Consider the following 25,417-nt stretch of genomic DNA (forward strand, 5'->3'; position numbering starts at 1 on the left):
CAGCAAAGCACAAAAAACCAAAAAAAAACAAAACGTGTGTGTTTGTGCGATAAAAGCACAGGGAGGAAGGAAAAAAAAAACAACGAGTGTCTGTGGGGAGATGCAGCGAATGTGAATGTGCATGTATGTGAGGGGGGGTGGGGTGGGAAGGAGACGCCTTCGGCTGTTCTTGTTTGTCTCCTTCTATGGCTTGTAGATCTGAGGCTTCACGCTGCTCGGGTCATGCTGGAGTTTCAGTCAGTTTTTTTTTTTTTTTCTTTACAAGAAAGGAAAAAATAAAAAAATCTCCTCCTCTCCAACATGGCCGACTTTTGGGCGGAGGGTGGTCGTCCAGGCCCAACGCCGCTGATCAATTAGCAACAACACAGTTCTAATGAGCAGCTGATCCTTGAGGAGAGCCGTCGGCAGAGGGCTTTGCGTGGGAAACGGCACAGCTGCCAGCCAACTCAAGGCTTCATGTGTTATTCATACAGACAGGGCACTGGCACTGCAGGGTTGCCAACTTTGTGCCTGTGAAAAAAGAATATGTTGTACTTCCAAAACTTATGAAACTCACTGTATACATTAGGCTTTGAAGCTGCTTTAAGAAGCCATACTTCTATCAGCCTCTGTTGGCAATGGGTACGCAATGCTGGTAAAAGTTGTATATACTGTGGACATAATAAAGTCAGTGCAGCTGAGATCAAATGAAAATGTGAAGTCCATAAACTGTAAATAAAGACGGACGTAGCCTCTGATTTCACCCACAGGATTCGGAAGAGCCGTTTTTGAAGCTCAGAGTGAGCTGCTCCACCGTCCACATCTTGGCGGTGCCTGACTCCGCCCCTAACTCCCAGCTAATAATGTAAACATGTTTATTTCTGCTGTAAAGTTGGACATTTTAACATGGGAGTCTATGAGGATTGACTCAATGTTGGAGCCAGACTCTAGTGGTCGTTAGAGGAACTGCAGCTTTTAACACTTCAATGTTATTGGCCTCATTTTTCAGCCGCCTGCTGATGTTAAGAGTTAATATGTCACCATGCAAAAAAAGCTGTGATAAATACTGTCGTCAAACGCCGCTTTGTCACTGTCTTTTTCTGGTTTGAGAGCGAGACGTTTTAGCTTTGGTAGCTGAAACTCACTCATTGCACCATCCATCAATGAGCTGAAAGTGCCAGTAGTTGAACGCGGGGGGGGGTTGCTCCACAACAGGGGGTGGGACGGAAAGCCAGAAATCTCAGCACCTGGCTGAGTAAGTGTTGAGTCATTGCTATTAATTAACCCTTTCAGTCACTTGCAGGTTTTACACCATGATGCCGTTACAGATTTCCAGTCCACCTTGTGCCCCTGTTATTTTTGGACATAAATCGTCTGTGATACATAGAACCGGACATGTTAGAAATCCAAACGCCACTGTGCCATCTCAGATGTTACTTCACGTGACAAAGGCTGGAGGTGTAATTGGAGTTCGATTGCTCCCCTCATATCTACGCGACTCTTTCCCCAGGTGCTCCAGTTGTTTCTCCCACAGCCCGTCGCCGGGCAGGTTAGATGAACTGGAGACTCTAAACTTATCAGACGTGTAAATGTGGTTGCTCGTCTGTGTGTGTATGTGTCAGCCATGATTTACCATGCCTCGGCAAATGTACGCCAACAGAACCGTTTACAAGCCGATTTTAATTGCTTCCTTATACTTGAATAATTTTGTAAATTGAAGGTGTAGCGTTTCTAATTGCCTCGCACCTATAGCTAATGCGCATAACGACTCCCCTTTTCTCATTCAGTATCTGCTGCATTTGAACTGTGACGGCAGCGGACTATTTAAGCCTCTTTTACATGACTGCATTAACACGCATAACACGCCTGTAATGGCCCTGTTTATGTGACGATCCATCCACAGAGCAGGAAAATTTTATTTTTTTCTATGTTTGTTTTTAATGGACTGCGTTTCCAAGGGTTTCCCAGGTTCAGTAATCTTTTCCAGTCTCTTACTATGTGGCACAAAAAAATAAAAAGCATGTATATATATTATTGTCATTAAAGAACCCATATAATCTAAAGGTCTGTGTCCATGTGTAGTGTGATTATAGATCAGCTCTAGCTTCTATATTAATACTGTGAAAGTATCAAAGCCTCAGTCCACAGAGAAATGCACACAGCCTGTATTCAGAAACTGAGCCTTAAAACCAGCCGTCAGGACTTCTGGAACTTTGTGATGTCACAACAAAGCAGTCACCAAGCCCCGCCCACCTGGACCCACCATCCAAACCTTGCAGGATTTGTGTTTTACCTGAAATCTGCTATATTTTTATTGGATCACTCAGAAAACAGTCAGCCAATCAGAAGAGAGGCTCAGAGCCTCCTCTCTTCTAATTGGCTCACTAACCTGTTGTTACTTGAGCTCCAGAGAGAAGCCTGAGAGAGGAGATGTAAAACTACACTGAGAGGGTTTCTGGTTCTTAAAACCACAACTATATCTTCTAATGGATCAACACTTCAAATAAAATACAGGAAAAGTGTCAAACACGGGATCTTTAACATATTTAAACTGAAGTCAACAAGTATAATCTTCACTCTAACTGTGTAAAAACCATTATGTAATGCTATATAATGTGGTGTAACAGGGAATTGCTTGTATGACAGATACAAGTCACAAGTATCTGTATTGTATTCAACCCTTCAAATCCTGCATATTTTCACAGTTTTTATGTCTAGTTTTTCAAATAAAATAGAAACAGACCAACTTCCTCTCTCTAACAAGTACCACCTGCAGTTCTTCACAGTTGTATGCTTAAAGCAGCGCACTATACAACAAAAACTAAACGTTATAATCTGCCACTGCAGTACGATTATTTCAACATGTATAAAATACAAATTGATGTGTTTCAAGAATTTTATGCAGATGAGTGTCAGTACTGTGAAACAGCAAAGAACAGAATCAAGACACATGATAGTTGAGCTTGTAAGATTCTTGAAAGGAGTTCATTTGCACTAAAATATGTTGGAATAACGTCAGGACGCTGGCAGATTTGTTTCACTTGTTTTTTTCTTTTGGAGTTCAGTAAAACAAAAAGTGCTTTTGTTTTGCCCAGTTCGACTCTTAACGTCATATTTAGCTCATATTTCTAGTAAATACCTCCTGCTTCTTTTTTTTGGATACACGAGGTGCGAATGTCGTCACAGTGGCAGAAACACGCACCACATACAGACAAACACATACAGACATGTACACACACACACACACACACACACACACACACACACACACACACACACACACACACACACACACACACACACACACACACACACACGTATCTTAATTCTCATCTAAGAAGACAGGAGAGACTAAGCCCTGAGGATAATGGGGAGACAGCGCTGTGTGTCTTCTTTCATTTTGCCAGTAAGAGAAGAAATGAGAGTTAAGACACTCGGGAGACACATTCTTCAAGTAGACAGATCGCTTCTACAAATATACCCAGTCCCCTGTGGAGGAGCACATTCCTCCGAGAAGATGCCTCTCTAAAGATATTCAGTCGAATTTGCCAGAACATCAGAGGGAAAAGGGGAGAGGGGGGAGCAATAACCACCCTCATAAACCTGTCTTTAGTTTGGAGAATTGACTAGAATAAACCCACACACTGCCTCAGAAGCAACAGGCGGCGTTCATCTTTGCAGAGTCTTGGGATCTCTCTCAGCATGGGCAGCCTACTTAGCGATATAACACATTCCTCCGAACCCTTGAGAATGATTATAATTAGAGTCTATTGTATGTGAGTCATTGAGAAAGTGGGTAATTTATTTGCAAGAGGGATGATATGCCAACCATCGGCCAGCAGTTCCTTTTCCTCCGTCCTCTTTTAAATAGAAGCGCTGATCATTGGCTTGTTAATGAAGCGACAATGATAGCTGGTGCGTTTTGTTGGTTTTTTTTGTTTGTTTTTTTTTTTTGGGGGGGGGGTAAAAAAAAGCTGCTGTTAAGGACAAAACACCACCAATTTTCTCATTTTCCACTCGCCACTCTGTAAAGAGAAGTCTATGATCTGTCGGAGTAGGGCTGTAATTATCATCCATTTCAACAAGAGTTTAGAAACTTGGCAATCAGCAGCGCATAATATGAAACATTACAACCATGGATTACACAGTGTTATTCTAAGATAAATGTAGTTTTCACTAAATTTTGATAATCACTCTTATTCACGGCGGAGGGCCTCTGCAATCAGATGCTGCTTGTGTTATTGGCTGAAGTAATCAAACCCCCTCAAAGTGTGAGCCGCAGAGTCAGGTCTGGAGGATGACAAACACGGCGCAGGTGCTCGCTGCGGTGGACGAGAGAAGTGAAGCAGAAACTACTGAAGTGGACCCGATAGGTATTCTGAGTTCAGGTGACAGGTGACACGCAGAAAGCTGGATGTTGGAAGCATTTGTGAAACACACAGCGTCACAGACGAACCAGTCGGCAGCTTTAACTGTACTTGAGGGAAATCCGATCTGTTCATGAACGCAGCATAAAGCTGACTGATGTGTTTACAGCCCCCCCCCCGCGCACATCGGATGCACCAGTCTTGTTTGTGAAGTGTCTGTCGGCGATGACAGTTGACAGTTTACATTTATCCCAGCGGACACGTTTTTACCGACACCAAAAACACACAATTCAAGCAGGACTAAGGCTGATTAAAGCAAAGAATATTCTATTGTTTCCTCTTCAGGATGAGGGAATCTGACATGGAGAGACTGTCCTGCTGTAAAAGACGAGCCCACAGATCACCTGTTCTGCAGCTTATGACCCATAGTGTTGTTGTTTTTGGCGACCTCTGGTGGCCGCAGTAATTACAACAGGGGCAAAGGAACAAGTCCAAAGACGTGGCATATAGAGCGATTAACTCTGTGTTTGATTTCACGTGCAAAACCAGCAGTTCATGTCGTCTCTTTCGTCCATTACCGTTCGACAACCTTAACCATATTGTTGTTGTTGTTGTTACTATTGTAACCATGACAACGAGGTTCGTCAAATCTGAGGGAAGTAGTACTTATTTTATACCAAATCAAGATTCTTCTCCTAAACCTAACCAAGCCATGGCCGTTACTACTGTAACCACGGCGACGAAGGTCTGCTATGCCACTGTCACTGCACTCCTCGTGTTCATTAACGCAACCATGACAACCAAGGTGCGGCACGCCTGCTGCCGCAGGGGGAATATTTCAGGTCGTATCAGAGGGTTGCAACAAACGAGCCACACGGTCGAATGCTTGGAGGTTTATACACAAGTCTTAGAACTAATACCAAAAACACCTTACTTTGGGAAATCTAATATATTTCAACAAAAGTACAAGAACTTAAACTCAATAAAATATAAAATCATGATTTGAGTGAGGAGAGACAAGTAAACAAGATAACACATCTGACTGAATATTTGATGCCGTCTTTTTCAGAAGTTGACCGTTTTCGATAATTAGCGCTTCAGACACATTTGGTTAGGAACTATCGAAGCACTAAAGGTTCAATACAAAACCTCACTGTCCAATGATACCCCAAGATAAGGTTCGTGTTAGGTTCCCGTGGCCGCTTCCATTCTGGATCCAGATCCAGACAAACATTTCGCCCTGACTGTCACTTTCACCGGTTGAAATGAAAAAACATCAGTGTTCCTCTCTGTCTGTTGTGATCTTGCTCCCGCTGTCTGCCACTTTGACAGGATCTGTTTGAGTATGAAAAGAAACACAACTCTTATAACATCCAATAAAGTGGACTGTGTATTTGTCGTCCAACGAGACCAACAGAGTCACCACGACTCTTCTTCTCGGGGTCGGGGGGGGGGGGGGGGGGTGATCTCGTTACACGATCCTGTTTATTTCAGGAGAATTTCCAAGTTTCACGTGTATAAAAGTAAAAGCAAGTAGCTCATGAAAAAATAAGGTGTAAAAGAAAAGTTCAGTTGTTTCAGTGTCAGATTCAATCAGCATCTCACATCTTACGCTGTGTCATGCTGTTGTTACATGTTGTCAAACTTCATTAGGCTGCCATTAAAAAGTCTTTCTATCTTCTGAGCCAACAAAAGGTGAAACGAGATCTTTGAGTTTTAGTTGCTTTTATCTTCCAGGCAAATGAGAAAAACCTGAATCTAATAAGGAGGAAGTGTAGAGTTATTCCAACATCAGGTTTGACACTGGATTTGGAAATAAATGCTTTAATAATGACAGTGCGCCTCATGTGCAGCGCTACCTGTCTGATATCACTACTACGTCAGCCTCACACAGTTGTTGCTCTGCGGCGACTGAGCCTGCAGGTGAGAGACCAGGTGAGAGACCAGGTGAGAGACCAGGTCCACGGATGCAAACGTCCTTCACGTTCGCCCCAAGGTCACGCCGCACAGGCCTGAAAAACTCTCCACGCCGAGACACAGTCCTTGAGTTCCTTCCATTCATCATGTGTAACCCCCCCGGAGCAGGCCAGCAGACAGGCCCATTCAGCCGTTCCCCCCCCCCCCCCACACACACACACACCACACACACACCACCACCACCACCATTACTGAAACAGCCCCCACAGCTGCATCAGGGCTACGTTTAAGACACACTCGTGCTGCTTGGAGGGCGCCACTTCAGGGAAGATGCCCCAGAAAAAACTCGCTGAGCTCATCCCCGAGTCGAAAGAGGAATCGTTAACTGAACTAACTGAACTCTAACTTGCTGCAGACACAGTTACAGCACACACACACGCACGCACGCACGCACGCACGCACGCACGCACGCACGCACACACACACACACACACACACACACACACACACACACGCACACACACACACACACACACACAGAGCTGCTCCCTGTCTCCTGCACCTGCTTTACAAAAAATGAAGTGTCTCCCTTGGGTGTTTCGAAGCAGAGACAGCAGAGGGCCAGGAGAATAAATAGATTGCTCTTTCTCTATATCTCTCTCTCTATATATATATATAGATAAATATATATAAAGATGGATATGTAGATAGACAGACAGCTATATAAATAATGTAGTCCTAGTTTTAAAGTATCTGTGACTTGACTGCATCAGCTCACTAAAGAAGACAAAGGATGATTCCTGGACTATCTTGACAAACGAGCGGCTCCGACCAGAACGTAATGGTCTCTAAAACGAGCCTCGTGTTGCAGCGCACATTAATGAGAAGCCTCCCTTCAGTGCAGGTTCTCTGTGTGCATATGTGTGTGTGCTAGTCCCACAGACGGAGCTCCGCCACAGGGACCATGCAGCTGCAGACAGTGCCTCTGCTGTGTCCAAACAGTGGACAACAGGCTCTCTATCCTTCACATAGCGACTAAGTAGCCGTCTCATCTTCCTCATTTCCTCCTCTCCTAATCGCCTTCTCTTCTTCAGCCTTCCTCCAGTCTGCAGCTGAAGACTGATATTTTTAACTGAGGCATTACAAAGTTTCTACTTCTGTTATTTCTTCCTCCATCTTGCTCTGTGACTCTTTGTTCCTTCAGCTCATTCTGCTTCCTTTTTTTCTGCAGCAATCTCTCCCTGTCCATCCCCCCGTCTCAGTCTCCTGTAGACTCTGATAATGAGAGTATACGGTTTTGCTTCCCTGCTCTCGCTTTCTCTGCAAGTAGCATGCTGCTTTGCCGTTGCGATAGGAGTTTAAATCCTCCAGCGTGGCCCGCCGGCACCGCTGCAGCTACCCACTGGGCCGGAATAAATCCAGGAGCCTCCAGTCTCGCCTCTGAATGGGCCCACGCCTCTGAAACCAAGCCCAGAACAAAACCCCGCCCGCATCAATCCAGCAGCAATGAACCCAAAAGGCCTTCCTCTGGGAGGTTTAGCTTCTCTCCCTCCCTTGCCTGCGCTGCCTTCACAAAGGATGATTTCAGCTGCCTAATCAACTAGAAAAAAAACTTGTGCCCTCCTCCCAGTTCCTGCAACAACCACTTCCCCTCCTCCTCCTCCTCCACCACACGAATTTCACATGCCAGTGATTTTGTTTTTCATAACATGAAAGGAGAGGGCGATTGCTCCGAACAACATTTTGTTGCAAGCATATTTGAAATGTCAACATCATTAAGACCGACTGTCAAATTTAGTGACAGTGAAAGGGCCCCTGCCTACCTAATCATTACAACCTCACGCCAAGTCTTTAAAAAATACGAGGGAATAGTTGTTTTTCTGTCAAAGCTCCACAGGCTTACATCCCCACCTGCATCCTCAAGGGCTCAAACACCTGTGGTAATGATCTCAGTGACAGAGTCAGGCAATTACTGGACATTTTTATTCATGCCCCCGGCTAGGTCAAATCTCCCACACCCACACCTACACACACACACACACACCCCCACACACACTTTACTGCTCTGCCTTCCCCCCGTCAGCAGACGCCTAGTCAGTGGAGTTTGGACAAAGCAAACAGCCCCAGCTGCCCTCTGGCAAACCCTGCCGTCAAAATCCCCCACAAGCCCCCGGGGCCTCGTGTTGCACCAGCAAAAAGTTATAGGTCAGTCCTGACTCAGGTCTCTCCTCGGAGCCTGGGCTTCATACCTCAGGTTCAAAGCTGAGGGAGCGGCGGTGGGAATTCACACAGCAAGCCCTTCATTTTACAAAGGTCCAATATTTTACACTTCTGCTGTGTTTTATTTGAAATGTTGATCCGTAAGAAGAAGTCAGAAGAAGTTGCAGTAGTAGAGATCAAAGTGGCAGACACAGTAGCAGCAGAAATAATATATAGCAGTAGCATTATTAGCATCAGCTGTGGTAGCAGCACTTGTGGAATCAGTAAAGAACAACATGGTATCTGACATGCAGAGACTGTCCTCCCCATAGAAATAAAAAACCGTTTGTGCAAGCAGCTTATTACTACCTGTAGTGAAGCTTTATTGTTGAGCAACATCTAGCAGAATCAGACGGTGTCGGTCTCATCCCAAAACATCTTGTTTACTTTGAAGTGACAAAGCCTTTTTAGTGGCTGTAGTAATTATAATAAGAGCAAAGGAGGAAGGAGGTGACGCCGTTATGTAACGACAAAAGGTGAGGAGGAAGGACGGGTGGAGATATTGTTTGGCTCAATGCTCGTTTCCCACCAACTGTCAAACGTTATTTCTTTGTGTGAATGTCCTCCAGGTTGGAGGACTTGTTGGTCATGCGCTAGCCCAGTGGTCCCCAACCCCCGGGGCTCTCTACTGGGCCGCTTTGCTTTCTTTCTTTCTTTAAATCGGTAAAATACAACAGTAGCCTGATAATAAGCTATTCAGGGCCGCCGCAATTAGTCGCCAGAAGGCCAATAAGAACTTTATCAAACCACCTGTTCAACAAGCAGCAAAGGGAAAAGAGGTATTTCCATCTTATTTGTCTGCTGTCTCCCGGTGTGAATTGTTCCAGCCTTTAAATAATTGAGTAACTACAAGGCCAAAACAATTTGCTATTAGCTTAACCCCCCCTCCCCGATAAAAAAGGTAGGGGGCCGCTACGCTGAGCCATCAGGTAGTCAATTTTAATTGATGATCAAAACATGAATGTGAATGTGAATGTGCACTACAGATGTCAGATGGCATGAACACAGCCAGTGTGTGTTGGTCTTCAGTAGCAGTAAACTGTGCAACTCTGTTAGCAGTAGTATTATTTGCTTTAGTACTAACAGTAGTGGTAGCAGTAGTATTCGTATAGTATAGTAGAAGTAGCATAGACTAAGCATTGGTAGTATTAGGTGCAGCAGCAGCACTAGTAACAGAAGCAGTGGCATTAACCATTAGTACTGTGGTAGTTATAGTAGGATTAGCAACAAGCATCAGCAGCAGGAGCAGCATTAGTAAACTACCTAGCAGCATTAGCATCAGATGCAGCAGCATTAGTAAACTACCTAGCAGCATTAGCATCAGAAGCAGCAGCATTAGTAAACTACCTAGCAGCATTAGCATCAGATGCAGCAGCATTAGTAAACTACCTAGCAGCATTAGCATCAGAAGCAGCAGCATTAGTAAACTACCTAGCAGCATTAGCATCAGATGCAGCAGCATTAGTACAAAGCAGGACAGGGATTAGTGGTAGTGTTAGTGGTAGTTGTAATAATGTTAGTTTAATTTAATTAGAATAGTAGCCGTGTTAGCCATTACATTAGTACTTTGTAGCATGAGCACAATTAGAAGTAATACTTGAGCATTAGCATTAGCACTAACAGTATTAGTAGAGTTATTATTAGCTGTAGCACCTGTACAACATTACAAGTGCTACAGCTACCCGTACCTAAGCATGTGTGTCTGTTCTCACATGGCTGCGAGCTAAGTTTCGCCGCAGGGCATTCTTACATCTGTGCTGCAGTAGAGGTGAGCGATCCAGGCCTAATTAAGCACAAACAAATCAAGTTAATTAGGCAGGACAGTGCTTAAGTGAGGATTTACTTGTAAACCATCCCCTGCAAAAAAAAAAGAAAAAAGCCAAAGGATAACACAAACCTGTCGGCCTTCGTTTAAAATTGGTGGCCGACGTTTCCGGTAACTGTGCCAAGCCGCACTACACCTTCAATCAGTGATTCTACTTCTGCTCTCACTTCTTTGCCTCTACAGATTGACCCCGCCGTGTACCGTAATCCCACTGCAGCAGATTCTTAATTAAACATGGACAACACACGGGGTCAAAGACGTTGTCCATGCGGCAAGGACACGGAGGCAAAAGGAGACTCATATCTGTGTCAGACTGTGCAACAGCTCTCGTTAACTCAACCGCGCTTCCCTTTTCTTTGAAGACGGACTAAGGAAAAAAGAAAAGAAAGTAAAAAAAAAAAAAAAGAGCTGTCACTTTTGACAGCATTCCTAATCTGCGCCCCGTATTAATTGCTCCACCCTCCCTAAATGCATTCATGCGTACACAGAGTGAGGACAAGGCACGCACACACGCACACGCACACGCACACGCACACACACACACACACACACACACACACACACACACACACACACACACAAACTGTTCAAGTCAACTGCTACTGTCCTTGGCTACAGCCTCTAAAATGAAGATGTGACCGACTCTATTAACATAAAGTACGAACTGCAGTAAAACACTTTCAGGAAAGTGCAAACCCCCCCCCCCCGTTCTCTCTCTATGATTGGCAGGTTTAATTAACAACAGGTCTTCCAGCCTGGCAGAAAGTGGGTGACAGTGTTGGCGAGTCGTACGGGGATGGGAGCAAAGGAGGGGGTGGGGGGGGCATGAAGTGGAGATATGAAAACAATACATAGCCTACTTTTTGTGTGCATATAATTAGAGATGTCAGGGACTCAGAAGCGCGGGGGCGTGGCTGCACAGACTCAGGCAGAGAAGCAATTCATGTGCAAACCGTCCCTCAGGATTGACAATGACAAACATGTCATACATTGTTCTACATATGCATTCCTCTCCTCTGCTAACCACATCAGGGCGGCTGTAACCCCCCCCACCACCCCCACCCCACCCCACCCCATCCGCTGCTCTTTAGCAGCAGCTAGGCGACGGACGAATTAAAGATACCTACTTGTGATGATATGAATAGAAGCAGCAAAGAATCTGTACTTCAAGTCGCAAATTAGCATCAGTAAAAGCAAAGACTGACCTTCTGGCAGCTGCCTCAGGAAACTGTACTGACTCTAACTTTAAGTATTTTCCTGCCCCCCCACCCTCCTCCTCCTTCTCCCCCCCCTTCCAAAGGCTTGATACTTGGTCCCAGTCTCTTCTACATTTTTATGTTCCCTTCAGGCCACATTATCCATAAGTACAATATTTCTCTTACACTTACAACACTCAGCTTTACCTACCCTCTTATGGCCCAATAAATACCATAACATAACAGACCGGAGGAACTGCCTCCAGGACAGAAATCTGTGGATGACTCAGAACTCAAACTCCATGAGAATAATTTAGAAGTTATATTAACTCATGGTACATGGCACTTGTAGCAAACCTATATATTTATAGGTATTTATATAGGTATATTTATGTGTGTCTTCAGAAGCAGTAAAACCCACCATTACTTAATTGAGTGCAGATAGCGGTGTCACTGCTGCAGTCTAATATTAGCTAATGTGAGTTAACTTCAGTTCAATATGTCAGGGTGACTGATGTTTATTGAGTCCTTCATTGACTAATGAAATCTTGTCTTCTTGAATTTTATATCTTGATACAGTCAAGCCTGAATATCGTTATAAAAGATATTATTGTAGAATTATTATCGTCGTTTTCTTTTTAAATAATACGTGATTTTTATATTGTATTGTTTTTATTGTATTGTGTATTGTTTTATTGTACATTTTGTTTCAGGTATAAGTGATTGGAACTAAACAGTAGTTATATTTGTCAAATGCCGAGGTACAATCTACAGTAAGTAATGAAATGAGGGTTGGACTCAGCGGGGAAGACTTTATCTTTTTTATCTATATTTATTCTATTGATATTAACAAACAAATTTCAAAATGAAAAAATTTGGGACTTGCCTCCATTACATAACTAATGCTTTCAGCCTTGAACTTGAAATTGATTTTACTTATTACTGAACTGTTGCTGATTTTTATGTTTAACTGCGTGAGTCCAGAGCCAGAGCTCCTCCGCTGGCGGAGGATTTTCTTCAGCGTCATGATCCATTAACAGCAGCGAGGAGCGTCTACGAGGAAACAAAGACTCAATAATAAATAAATGAATAATCTGTTTGATGGCAGGCTTTCTGCTGCTCTCATCACTTTTCTAGGTCAGTATACAGGAGTCTGTGTTCAAACCAACTCACAAACAACATATGTCAACTGCCGCCATATGCAAGGGCAAACAAAGTAGATCTGTTTTTTAATGTCTACTCGGGTCATCTCTGCGTCATCCCTCCGGCGTCTGGGCCAGCCTCATCATCCTCTCGTGCCCTATTATTACTGTGTATGGGCTTGGTGACCCGGGCCACGGCGCCATCTGCTCAGACTCCATTGATGCTGAGATTAGGGGTGTAGGCCAGGAGGGCACAGGGACACACATGTTTCGGCAGGCCGATCTGGAGACGCCTCCCCCGAGTCGCTTTCACCTCGGGCCGGCCTGCTAGATCAGACGGCGGAGGGAAGATGAAAGGTGATGCGCACAGTTGCAGTGCAGACAGAAAGCCGCCCACCAGCTGATTTCCATGCTGTTTTCCTACAGCTCCCACCGATTTAATCAATAATCCCCGTACCCCCCTCTTGTACTCCACGCACTCCTCTCTTCTCCCACTTCCTTCACTTTACTCTCTGCCTCTTTTTTTTCCCTCCACCTCCACCTGTGATGCTGCACCTACACTTGCAAGTCTTGCTTACTGAATCAATGATTTAAGACCTCCTGCAACAGCCAGCTTATAAAAAGCCCAACATCACACAACCGGCAGGAACACGTCTCAGAAAACAGAATGAGGACTTCATGTGATTCCAATCATCCGCGGCGGCCGGGCCGACGTGTTCCTATGCCGACGCAAAGATGCGGCGGCCTCGCTCATTCCCATGCAGGGCGCGATCTGTCGGCTTGTTGCTCGAGAAATGTAAATCCCTTTACGTTTATCTGTCTGAGTTCAGGGGCCACGGGGCCACAACCCCCCGTACACTCGCTACCAATGCAGACGGCGTTCAGAAGGCAAACACAACATATGCTGGCCCAGGTGCTACTGCCTCTGATAACTGCCAAAATGCTGCCATTGTCTGAATCATTGCCAAGGTGCCCCCCCCCCCCACCCCACCCCCTTAACATAGGAGTCAGAGGGAAGGTGGGGGAGAAAGCAGAGACTGAACTAGCAAAAAAATGTGCATGCCAACTCATTTCTAAAAGAGGCAGAAGAAGGACAGATGGGCTGGGAGGCGAAGACGGGCCAAGATGGAGATGCAAGGCATTGACGCTGCCAGGGTTAATGGTTCGATTCCCAGCAGGAAACACCAACACTAGGAGTGTTTATTAATTTCACTTTGAAACCTATTTATCCAGGAAGAAGAAAAAAACAAAAAACAAAAAGTCCACTTCCTTCACACGTCCTGCTGCAAATTGACACAGTTCCTCCCAATGACAGGGGGAGCTGCTTGGTGTAAAGCTGTCAGAATGATTCAACCAAAGTGCTTGTTAGATGGCTGTGCAGCGTCTGACCCCCCCCTACACACACACACACACACACACACACACACACACTTTTCAGACATCAGAATTGGAGGCTGACAATTTCTGTAACTTTCCAAAACCAACAATCTGACAAGTGCACACACTTTTCTCGTAGGTGGGTGGAGGTGAGGAAAGAACGCAGGATTTAAACTTCTCTCTCAAGCTCTCCTTTTCTTTTCTTTTTTTACTCTATATAAAACTGCTGCTCAGCACTGATCCATTCTGCTGGACCGGATCAGTGGCCCTGATACTGATCTTAGCAGATCAGGTGTCGGCCAGGACACGACCAGTCCACAGTTTCTTTGTAAGGTCCTTAAAACTTCAGTGTTTTCTCTGGCGACTTTTCAGTGCGACACAAAACTCTGGTGTGATGTTCCCTAACATAAAAACTAACATCAAACAGGAATACAGATCTTAACTGTGGGTTCAAGAGAGCGCCGACGACGGATCAGTGTTCCTGTCTGAATCGGTATCAGGAGGGGAAAGGTCGGATCGGAGCGTCCCTATCAACACTTGGGTGAATATCGCCTCTTGCCCCTGATGAGACCAACACGTCCAGCCATCAGCTGCTGCAGGGGGGAAGGTCGAGGTGGAGGGTTATGTGCTGCACGATCTCATCCACTGTCAGATCGTCCTACTGTTGGGTTACGTTACCCATTACATTAGTTTTGCTCGCCACTCTCTCCCTCTCTCTCTCTCTCTCTCTCTCGTTCTCACTTGGACGCCCGAGTGATGACAGAAGGATGGTAAAATAAACATTTTATAAGTTTCTTGCCGGAGGAGCGTGGTGGTGATCGTCTCTGAAGAGCAGCAGATCTAAGAAAGGGAACTAAGTGACGGGTTCTGCGTTATCGATCTCCTCCGGTCTGTTTAATCACAGCTCGTCACCTACACACGACAAACAGCGCTTCCTCGACGGTCAGCTAGTCTGAGGGTGTGTTGGTGTTACATGCGGGGGAAGTCGATGTGAAAGTATGGCATGAATTTAATATTAATTCAATACTACAAATAAAAATCAAACAAAAACAAATATCGTCTTGACACTGGCGAAGGAATAATTACCGCCGATCGCTCTGACGATCGCCGTCCATCAGCACAACCCTAATCTGGAGCAGCTACAGATGGAGGTGGGGAGAGTAACACTCATCACCTTCCCCCGGCCTGCACTTCCTATAGATCATTACAAAGTGAGATTCTCTGGGACAAAAAATACACCACTGAGCCACAAAAAAAAAAAACTGGCACCGATTCAAACTCACTTCCTGAAGGAGGAAGTGAAGAAGGTGGTGATGAAGATGTCCCGCAGCGAGAGCAGACACACAGGTGTTGCTGCTCATGCTGCATAACCTCCCCTGCTGCGCACAGGAGGGTCACGGCTAACCTTGACAGGGGTGAACAGCCACTGCTGCAGTAACCTTGTTCATGCCATTGAGGGACATGTCATGTTATTTATTTAATAATTTGACTTTATTTTTTTTTTTTTTTCTTTCAAGTTTCCCTTCAACTTTTAATATCTCTCGTGTGCCACAGGGAACCTTGGAGGCCCACAGGTTTGATAACTTTAAACGTCGACTTTTTAAAGCGTAATATCTACAGCTACCCTGGGACCTTCACACCCCGGGTCTCGCTCCATATCAGTGATTTTCTTTCCCTTTCTTTTTTCTTTTTTTGTATCTTGTGAAAATGAAGTGAAGGATATAAAGAAGGAGTGAGTTTGTAGTTTGGCAGTTAATCTAACTTGAGTTTATCAGCACTGTGGTCTTCCACATTAATGACACGGGGGACTAAACATGTGAAGCCTGAGAGGGAAAACTCTGGGAGATAAAGAGTCGGAGGAGGAAGGAGCGCATGTGAAAAGAAATAGCTTTTGATATCATGCGGTTATTTTCCCCCCAGAAGCTGCAGAGAGGAAAAGAAGCGAGAGGAAAGCTATTCCTGCAGTTTGGCCCCAGATGTCATCTCAATCTAAAGTGACACTTGCTGACAGCACCGCCACAAAAAATCATCCCGCGGCTGAACTCTGACCCCGCCTGCTGAATCTGCTGTTCGGTTGTCTCACGCTGCAGCGATAACCAAGCAACGGTTTCCTCTCTCCGCCGCCTGCGTCACGACTCGCCTCGACCTGTCATCGGCTGTGACAGGTCCGACCACAGGTTTTCACGGCCCCGGGAATAGGTTGGACAATTGGTTCAGCCGCGCAGCGTAAACACGTCGTCGTCCCGGCAGCAGGAGCGATAGAGGAATATTCATAAAGATTATTCATGGCTGTCTGTCAGCGGCGGTGACAAATCTGGGACGTAACGGCGGCAGCGGCCGAGTCTGACGGAGAGCGGCGCTGGACTAAACGGACAGGCGGCCATCACCGCAGAAACAGTCACGCTCCCGCGAATCTCGTCTCTGTGTCCAACTCACCCTTAACGCAAGCGCACAGTCGCAGCTGAACCGACCGACTCCGCATCATCAGTCCCACCTGCCGTTCCCGACGAGCCGCTCAAGTCTGAGTGCTGAGAGCAATGGTTTCAATACCGCAGGGTAAACCACCCTTGAAAGGGAAAAGGCCTCCTTCACACGCTGTTATCTATCATCAGTCTGTGATGTTGAATGCTTTCAACACAACCATTTCTTTTCCCCTCAATCTGCTTTGTCTGCTCCTTCTAATTAGGGATAAGTACCATTGAATTTTAGTGCCAACTTTCTTTAAATGTCTAAACACGAGCAGCTGTGCGAGAACTTTTCCTAAGTAAAAACAAATTGACAGAAGAAAAAGCACATATCTAATCAGGTATTCAAAGACAACTTTCAGTAGCTGACGGTTCTTGATTCTCACTGACAGGCACAATATTTGGTCAGCACTAAAATGGTACTCAAAGTTAAATACCCAGCTCTACTTCTAAATTGGTTCCTTCATTTCCAAATACCCCCCCGAGGAGAGAGGACGTGAACTTCAAAGACCTGATCTGTGATCCTACACTGCAGACAGCAGACTAACGGCGAACAGGAAGTCAGTGGCTCTCCAACGACCCCTGAATGAGCTTTTAGATGTTTTATTACAGAACGCGAGACCAAAACAGTCTCATTATGTCATCGTGTTACACAGTGAAAAATAAATTATTCCCCCTTTTTTGCTGGGGACCCCCACAAACCTCTTCAAGGACCCCTGGGGGTCCCCGGATCCCACTTTGACAACCACTGCAGCAGGTACATACCACATGTGATAGAATATTGTTTTTGGAAATGAAATCAATGCAAAATGCATCGTTTTGTTCTGATGGTAAATGGAACAAGATGCGTCAATGTGCATCAGTCAAATGGTCAAAGTCATTTTTCAAATAAAAAAGGCAAAAATTCAGCTTTTCTTTTGTCTTAGGTGACAAGTGTCATTTCTATTCTCCGACAGTTCAGACCAAACGACTAATGAAGAAAACAATCAGCAGCATAATTAAGTAATAACTAGTTTAAAGCACAGATATTCCTGATATTGAAACCGCTGATCATAACAGGAAATAGTTCCTCTGGGTTGATTTCTGTAAACAGCAGAGACCTACACTTATTATTATTCTTCCCATTAAAAAAAAAAGAGAGAAACTAATACAGTTTTATGTTAATATCAACATCTAAGCTGGAATTTGGAACGTATCCCATCTCTCTGCAGTATATCTAAATGAGTTACAATGATATTTGAAATCCCTGAAACTAATGAAAAACAAGAAAAAACAAAAAGTGTACACTTCTCATGAGGCATATATCACGAGAACATGCCTTTATTCTATTATTCTTTATTTTTTCGGGTGGTTTATTTATTAAACTTTGTCTTAAATTTGATGTTATACTTATATCGTGTTTCTTCATGTTTGTACTTTCTACTGTTTTGAGGTTGAGATCTCAGACTCACACTTCTTATTTTTATCTTCCCTGCAGTTTGTTCGCAGCTTCGAGTAGCACCTCTTCCTTCTCTGTGCCGTCCACTGTGGTGGTTAAGTGTTAAGTGTTCTTAACTGACTTAAATAAAATCATGCAGGTTTTGTATACATCCTGATTCGTATGAGGATATACAACAAAAAGGCCCAGAGGAATGCGAGGCACATCTGCACCAGCTGTTACCCAACACTGTTAAAGTGTTTCAAGGTTCATTCCTTCAGACTTGACAAGAGACGTGCTCCTGCCTGGCCTGATGATATTTCCTTTCTTGAGGCTGTTTGAACAATTAAGAGACACTTTGGTGACGTGAAATGTAGTCAAGTCGAGCATCATCCTCACACTCTCAATGCTCTGCGGACAATTTCAGACATGATCTCCGGCAGACGGTGAGCTCTTAAGCTGAAGGAGAGAGAGAGAGAGAGAGAGGCGGGAGGAGTGCAGAGAAGAAGAGGTGATGTTTTGAGTTTGCAGGTCTCTGAGACTTTATAATCATACAATGAGCAGCAGACACCGCACACCTGCATACCTGCAACAGACAGCACAATCCCAGCATCCAAATTCCACCAGCAGCCGATTCTCAATCAGCCGAAGCGTTCGCGGCACGTGGATTTATCCGCCTCAGCTATTTCACTGATCTCATGAATTCTTTCATCCAGCAGATCATTATATAGCTTGTTGAAATAAAACTGAGCTGTATAAGCAGTGAAATGAGTCAGAGGGAGAAAGTCACAAACCCCAGCAGTTCTGAAGTGAATACCGAGACAGGTACTCCGCAACACGCGAGGACGTTTAAAAGCTCAGCAAATTAATTTTATTGTCTAAACCTTGTTTAGTGATCAGCTTGACAGGCAGCGCCGTGCTGGCACTCCTCCATCTGTTCAATAACGATTTGTTGTCGATGGGGGGAAAAAAAACAACACATTTCCAACACCTGGAGAGGCGATAACGGTCCCAGTTCCCTCCGCAAAGACGCCTCGTGGGTCCAGGCCAAGGCGCTCTGGCAGCGCTGTCAGCTCCATTATCAACGCATGGCGGTGACAGGCACGTGTGTGCAGCAGCAGCAGCAGCAGCAGCACTGGTGGATTAATGTCATAAACATATTGCAGGAGGCGATAATGGTCGAGGACGGTCTAAGTGACCAACACAGACCCAGACACGGAGCCTGCTGAACAATTACCTGAGTAATTAGTAATTAGGAAAATAAAATGTGACAAATGTTTATTAATCGCATTCAAGCAAGGAAATTATTGTTCCAACTTGGAAGTGTTCAGAGAGTTAGCCCCAGCGGTAGCTTTGTAGTCACATCATTTAATAAGAGCATCACATTATAAGGCGCTAATGGCAAGTTTTCTCTGCCACCGAACGTGGTTTTCTTGCCAAGAGCAAGGTGGTGATGGATTGCCAAGTGCATCAGCCATCATTGTGTTTACGAGACAAGAGGTTATAATATGAGCAGTGCGACAGTGAAAGTGAAGAGAGGGGATGGACCATAGCTTTTTAGCATGCTAACTTCTAATAGAGAAAGCTCATGGTGAGTAAAGGAATGAAGTTTAATGCTGAACTCGCAATGTTTCTTCAAGACTGCTAACGTTGGCGATGTAGCAACAGCAAAAACTTACATGGCTTACTTCCATTAGAAAAGCTAAATTGTAAGTTGAACACGCCATTGTTGTGTTTAAAAGACAAGAGGTTATAATAAGTTCTCTGATCGGAGGCTACAGTGAGTCGCTATCGGAAAGTGATGAGACGGGCCGGGCTAGCTGGTTAACATGCTAACTCCTTTAATTAGCCTGAATTATCTTCTATAAATATATTAATGTGAATATTGACAGCGGAGGGAGACATCACCACTGTTAGAAATTCAAGATATTTAAGATAACTTGGATTTACAGGTTGAGGCTGGCATGAACGTTTTATTCCAACTTGTTTGTTGCTGGTAATTACAGTTTTAACTAAAGGGGCCCCTGTGCCGAGCTAGCACAGCTCCACTGAACACACACACAGACATAACTGATGTAACCCTCCGCTGCTACAGCAGCGAGCGAGAAGACCCTTAAAATGTCAAAGTAATGCTGCATCATCAGGATTATTAACTGGAAAGAAATTACTACATCTCGAATTATAATCCCTTCCAGCAGTTGAGGGGAAAAAAGCATTCACATCACTGTGACACATAATGCGTTACTGCCCAGCACTGTTGACAACTGATGACTACTTAAACAGACTAGATGTAAAGACAGATGGAGCAGAAGGAGCTGGAGCTCTGCCTAGACAGATACAATAAAGTCTGTTGGAGGCGACATCGCGTTTCACCAGCTCCACTCCCAAGGAGAAAATTGACTTCAGTAGCACAACAGCAGCAGCCGTGACTCCTCCCTCAATGATAAGGGGGAAAATCATTTTTTAGATAAATAGAAGTAATCATGCCGCCGCCGTATATAAAGGCGCTGAAGTTCGCCAAGTCTCTCAGCTATTCACCGGCCCGAGAACTTCCAGAGGCCTCCGAAAGTCTTCCAGTTTGATGATTAGAAGTAAAAACTTCAATTCTGCAGAAAAAACACCTTTTACGAGTTTGGCTTCGGCCGGACCTGCCGGAGTAAAACTCTCAGAGACGAGCGGAACGACTGGCAAATAAAAGCAGACGCAATTAAAATGACTTCAAAAGTCATCAATGTGGTGGAACACAGAGGGAGGAAAGGCCTTATCGACTCGACCCCGGTTTGCCGCCACTGTCTGAGTCCGTCGGGCTGCTTCTGTCCACCCTTTTTGACGCTTGAGCATTTAATAGTCCATTTAAAGAGAAGACAAACGGGCCCGTGCAGACTTGTTTGTAAAATGCAATCAGCATCAGAAAGGTGAGGAGTGAAATGTGGGCTGTGCTTTATCATTTCAAATTGGTCATTTTTATCCATTTCAAGCTTAATTGCATCCATTTTTCTTCAGCCAAACAGATAATTAAAGCTGGATTGTTTAGTCCGTCGCCTCTGAAATTCAGTCCCACGGCTCTGAAGGCTTGTAACTGTCTGGTAAACGACGTGAACTGTGTTATATTGATAGATTTCTGTGATTTTTCTTCTTTTATAAAACGGGCGTCGAAACAACCTTGTTCCTTTGCCATCTCATTATCATGAACCATAATTACAGAGTGTAGTCATTTTCTTGAACAGCATGTAGCCATTATGCAATTCGCCATTGTTCTATTAAAGAATCTTGTGTTATTTCCTGCAGAACAACCACATTTCATCATTGCTTTTTGTGTGAGCATATGCTCCCATTTTCTCCATTTACAGCCTCCACGTTTGCCCCAGGAGAGCTGTGTGTGTCGGGCTATTTTTCCTAGGATTAACAGTGAGCCGAATCCACACCACTACACACACCGAGGACCCTCTGTACATCCTCCCAGCAGCCCATGAAAGCTCACCTTCCCGCGTCAGCGCCCATTTCAGAGTGCTCTTTTAAAGCTAACCTCCTTCCGAGGGGTCTGGAGCCGTGTGTCGTGTGTTGGGGGGGGGGGGGGTTTGCTCACGTGGTTTCATTTCAGGATTAAATTACCTTCTTGCACTGACTCCTCGGAGCCGGGTGCACTTAAACAACATGCCCGGTTTCACCTCAGCAATCACACACTCTGTGGGTGAAAGTACGACGCTGAGGTAAGAGACCTCCAGATGCAGCCGCACACAGGCACTTCCCTTTGATACTGGAGCGTTTGCTCGAATACAGAAGAAATGCAAAGTGAGGGTGGCACTGCATCCTCTCTGCCCCCCCACCCCCCACCCCGACGTTCGAATTTAAAGCTGCATGACACAACTCGCAGGCAGCCCCAAAAGGCAGCAAAGAGGCAAATGTTTAAACTTCAACACCCTCAGATCCTGCCACATGACGTCAACAAACAGCAAGGCACAATCTTTGATGATTTTCACCTAGAGCTAGAGCTGTGTACACAACCTCAGAACCTTTAAAGTACAAACCAGAAATGTGTCTGAAGCACCGGAGTAGCAACAAGTTGTTGAAAGCCCGGTATGATTCTTCAGTGCGGCACCCAGCGCTGACATTTGATGCACGTCAAAAACAAACACACCTATTGTTTTGAATGTAAACCTGCAGATCAGCAGCGTCCCGACATGCATCAGCACGGGTTGACTGCTCCCTCAGGGTGCACCGTGGTTCTATTTCCAAGCACCCACATGTGTCAACCCTTTCAAAAGCAGCATTTTGGGGGGAGGAGTGCACTGGGGGGGGGGGGGCCTGGAGGGGGGTGGGGGTGGGGGTGCTAACGTCTCCAGTTTGAGTCGGGCAGGATGTTTGTTTGGTAAAAAGCAGCATTTTATCAGATTTGCTCGACGAAGCTCAGCTACTGTACCTCGACTGCTTCCTCTGTCTTTACGATGTGATGTGTTCAGCATCGGCTGTGGGCATCAACTGACATGTGTCAAATGATGCAACCCTCTGCAACACAGACAGTGTGTGCTGCACTTTAGCCTTGTTCATCTATTCTGTTATCACACATTTTCATCACATAACTTTCCAAATCAAAACACTTTCTTTCTTTTTCTTTAACCTTATAGACCTCGGTTTATTTAGATGAGGTTCTTTATTTATAATGAAATGAAATGTCTTTGAGATTTAAAATAAATGTGAATTAAAAGAAGTTTAGATTCCTAAAAGGAGGGTTAAAAGTTTGGTATCTGTCCCAAATTTGTGCCAATATAAAAAGACAAACAATACCCCCTGTTGGTTGGACAAAACAAGGCATTTTAAGGTTTTTTAGAAATGTTGATGGGCATTTTTCATTGTTTTCTGATATAAATGTACATACATGATACATTTGGCATGTTACACACCAGATGACTAATTGATTAATCAATAAATTCAAAGCTAATGAAATGACTAATTAGTTGCAGCCCTACTACTAGTGACAACACGATACGTTACACTGATTAATATAGAAATGTCTAAACAAAAGCAGAACATTGTGGAGATCAAAAGGTCTAAAACTAGCAATGATCAGGAATAAGTTATCACCAATCTGATTAAACCAGTTGGTGCCAACTTTATTGATACTGCAACACATTTCAGTCAGTGCTACAATAACATTGAGGTCCAACACATGGAAATAATTTTCAACCAGTGTCCATTCTTGACGACAGCAATGATTTCCAATAAATAAAGTGGATTAATGGCAGCTGATGATGAGACGGGCCTCTGTGTTGATCTGTGTCAGCTCCTGAGACAGGTGGCTTGTTGCACCGAGCCTTGCCTACAGGACCGATCTGATCCTGGAGAGCAGGGAGTGGCTCGGTGCACGACTGTTCAACAACTGCTTGTGGTGGCTGTGTAACTGACACCCCGGGGTATTTATATCGGAGCTCACACGAGATGCAAAGCATTCCTGGAATAAACCAACTGGCACTTTTCCTTGAGACAAACTTGACAGGGTGTGACCACAGGCATTTTTTCTTTTTTTCTACTGAACCAATATTCCACAACATCCCTCAAAAGACGAGTTTCCGTGGCCTTTGGAAATCTTCAAAAAAAAAACCTGCTTCAGCCATTCAAATGTAAAACCTGCTGCAGGTGATGCGGAGAGGATTTGAACTCCTATCTCAGATCGACTCTGTGGATTTCAGGTGTTACAGCTTGAAGTCACAGCCCCCCCCCCCCCCCCCCCCCCCCCCTTTTGAGAAACACTTTTAAACTGTCTGTCAAACTTTGACTGATGGGCTACACACAGAGAATATTTGGATCAGCTGCCAGTGCTGTTATTTGGGGCACAACGCTTACATTACTAATTCATCTGCACTGTATTGCTTTGTAGCAGCAGCAGCAGCAGCAGCACTTGCTCTTCATTTCGCTCAACACCAAAGTTTTCCCTGCTGCAAACTGAAGCAGTCAATCCTGCTTCACAAACACGACTATGCAAAATGTTCCATCAATATCATTAAACACGCGGGCAGGTTCGCACTCCGTTTCATTTACATCAGCAATAAAAAATACAATCAAAAATCCAACCAGGGCTGAGTTAATCACTGAGATGTGATGTACATGTTCTGGAGGACGACACGGTGCAGCAGCAGGAGGCTGGTGTCATCTACTGAAGCCTGAACAGTGAAAACATGACAGTGAACGTCATGATGCCGAATGCACTTGACGGAGATAGAGAGCCACAGAGGGAGAACAGAGGAGAGAGAGCCTTCACTTTCAGTCCACTCTCATTTCCAAGCCTGTTTGTTAGTAACTCTGCACATCTGATCAGGGAGAGGAAACGTCCTGAGAAAAAAAAAAAAAATCTCACCAAGTAGCATCGAGTCGTGTAATGAAATGATGCCGTGATTACACTCCGGGAGTGTGGAGGCAATTCCCGCAAATCTCCTGCCTCCCCTGGAACCGTTTCGCTGCATGCACGAAAAAGGAGAAAGTTGGCACCGCTGCATGCAGCCAGACTCAAGAGGCAACTTTCTTTTTTAAGTTGGGGAAAGCACATAAAGAGCAGCACACGTTCAGACTGCAGGTATAATGCCACTATAAAGCCCCCCCAAAAAAAACAACAACTTTAAAACATCAACTTTGGCTTGTGAGAGATTTTTTTTTTTTTTTTTAACAGGTGCGTAAATCCAAACTGCGACATATTTTTCTCTTTCCGTCTGTTTCTATTTACCTGTTGGTCCCTCCATACTGTCTGCGTAGATCCCGACGCTCAGCATCAGTAGCAATGCTGCCGGATACATGTTGGCTGAAGAAGTAAAGTCCAGCTCGTGTTGTCACAAGGAGAAAAATCCTAGAGGAAACTCCAGCAGCGGCGGCGGCGGCGGCGGCAGCAGGACTGGAGAGAAGTTGTGCGCTCAGCTCCATTCATCGCTGAATCCCCCTGCAGAAGCGCTGCCTGCTCCCTCCACAGCCCGCACAGGGAGCATCTGATCTCGAGCTAAACCGTTCAAAAAGAGCCCCCACCACCACCATCACCACCACAACCCCCACCTCCTTATTCCTGTAACGGCTTCACTACTTTTTTTTTTTTTTTTTTTTTTTTGCACTGTCAAGCCAGCAGAGCGGCGCGCAGGAATGCGGGTCTGCGGCGCCTCCATGTGGCGGGAAGCTGGATCTGACAGCCTCACGTCACACTTCTGCATTTGCATCTGAGAGTTTTCTAGAGGCAAAATGGATCAGTGAATTATTAGATATACAACAGGTCACCACACTGTCACATTGCAGGGGACATTTTTCCTCCATGTTCCCTTTTAAGTGCATTTTTGGCTTCCAAACACTAATTTCCGTTTGGCTGTTATTCTCCATTATTATGCAAAAAAAAAAAAACCCCACCTGATTATATTCTGACTCACCTCTGCTGAAGGTATTTAGAGAGCAACATCTTGCCAGAGGCGACAGAATCAGTGTCCATGCTGGATGGTGTTTTAT

The 25,417-nt window shown here is 44.9% G+C and overlaps 1 protein-coding gene across 8 annotated transcripts in view; it reads right to left on the bottom strand.

The window, feature by feature from the left end:
- ptprua (protein tyrosine phosphatase receptor type Ua) overlaps window positions 1–24,996 on the bottom strand; it is a 196,872-nt gene extending 171,876 nt beyond the window's left edge. For all 8 annotated transcript variants that reach the window (XM_056398886.1, XM_056398885.1, XM_056398884.1 and 5 more), the window contains exon 1: window positions 24,660–24,996. In XM_056398886.1, the coding sequence (XP_056254861.1) occupies window positions 24,660–24,729 (70 nt within the window). In that variant the 5' untranslated portion in view covers window positions 24,730–24,996. The remainder of the gene's footprint in view (window positions 1–24,659) is intronic.
- Window positions 24,997–25,417: the final 421 nt, after the last annotated feature.

The sequence above is a fragment of the Seriola aureovittata genome, chromosome 16 (assembly GCF_021018895.1).
Source record: "Seriola aureovittata isolate HTS-2021-v1 ecotype China chromosome 16, ASM2101889v1, whole genome shotgun sequence".
NCBI lineage: Eukaryota > Metazoa > Chordata > Actinopteri > Carangiformes > Carangidae > Seriola > Seriola aureovittata.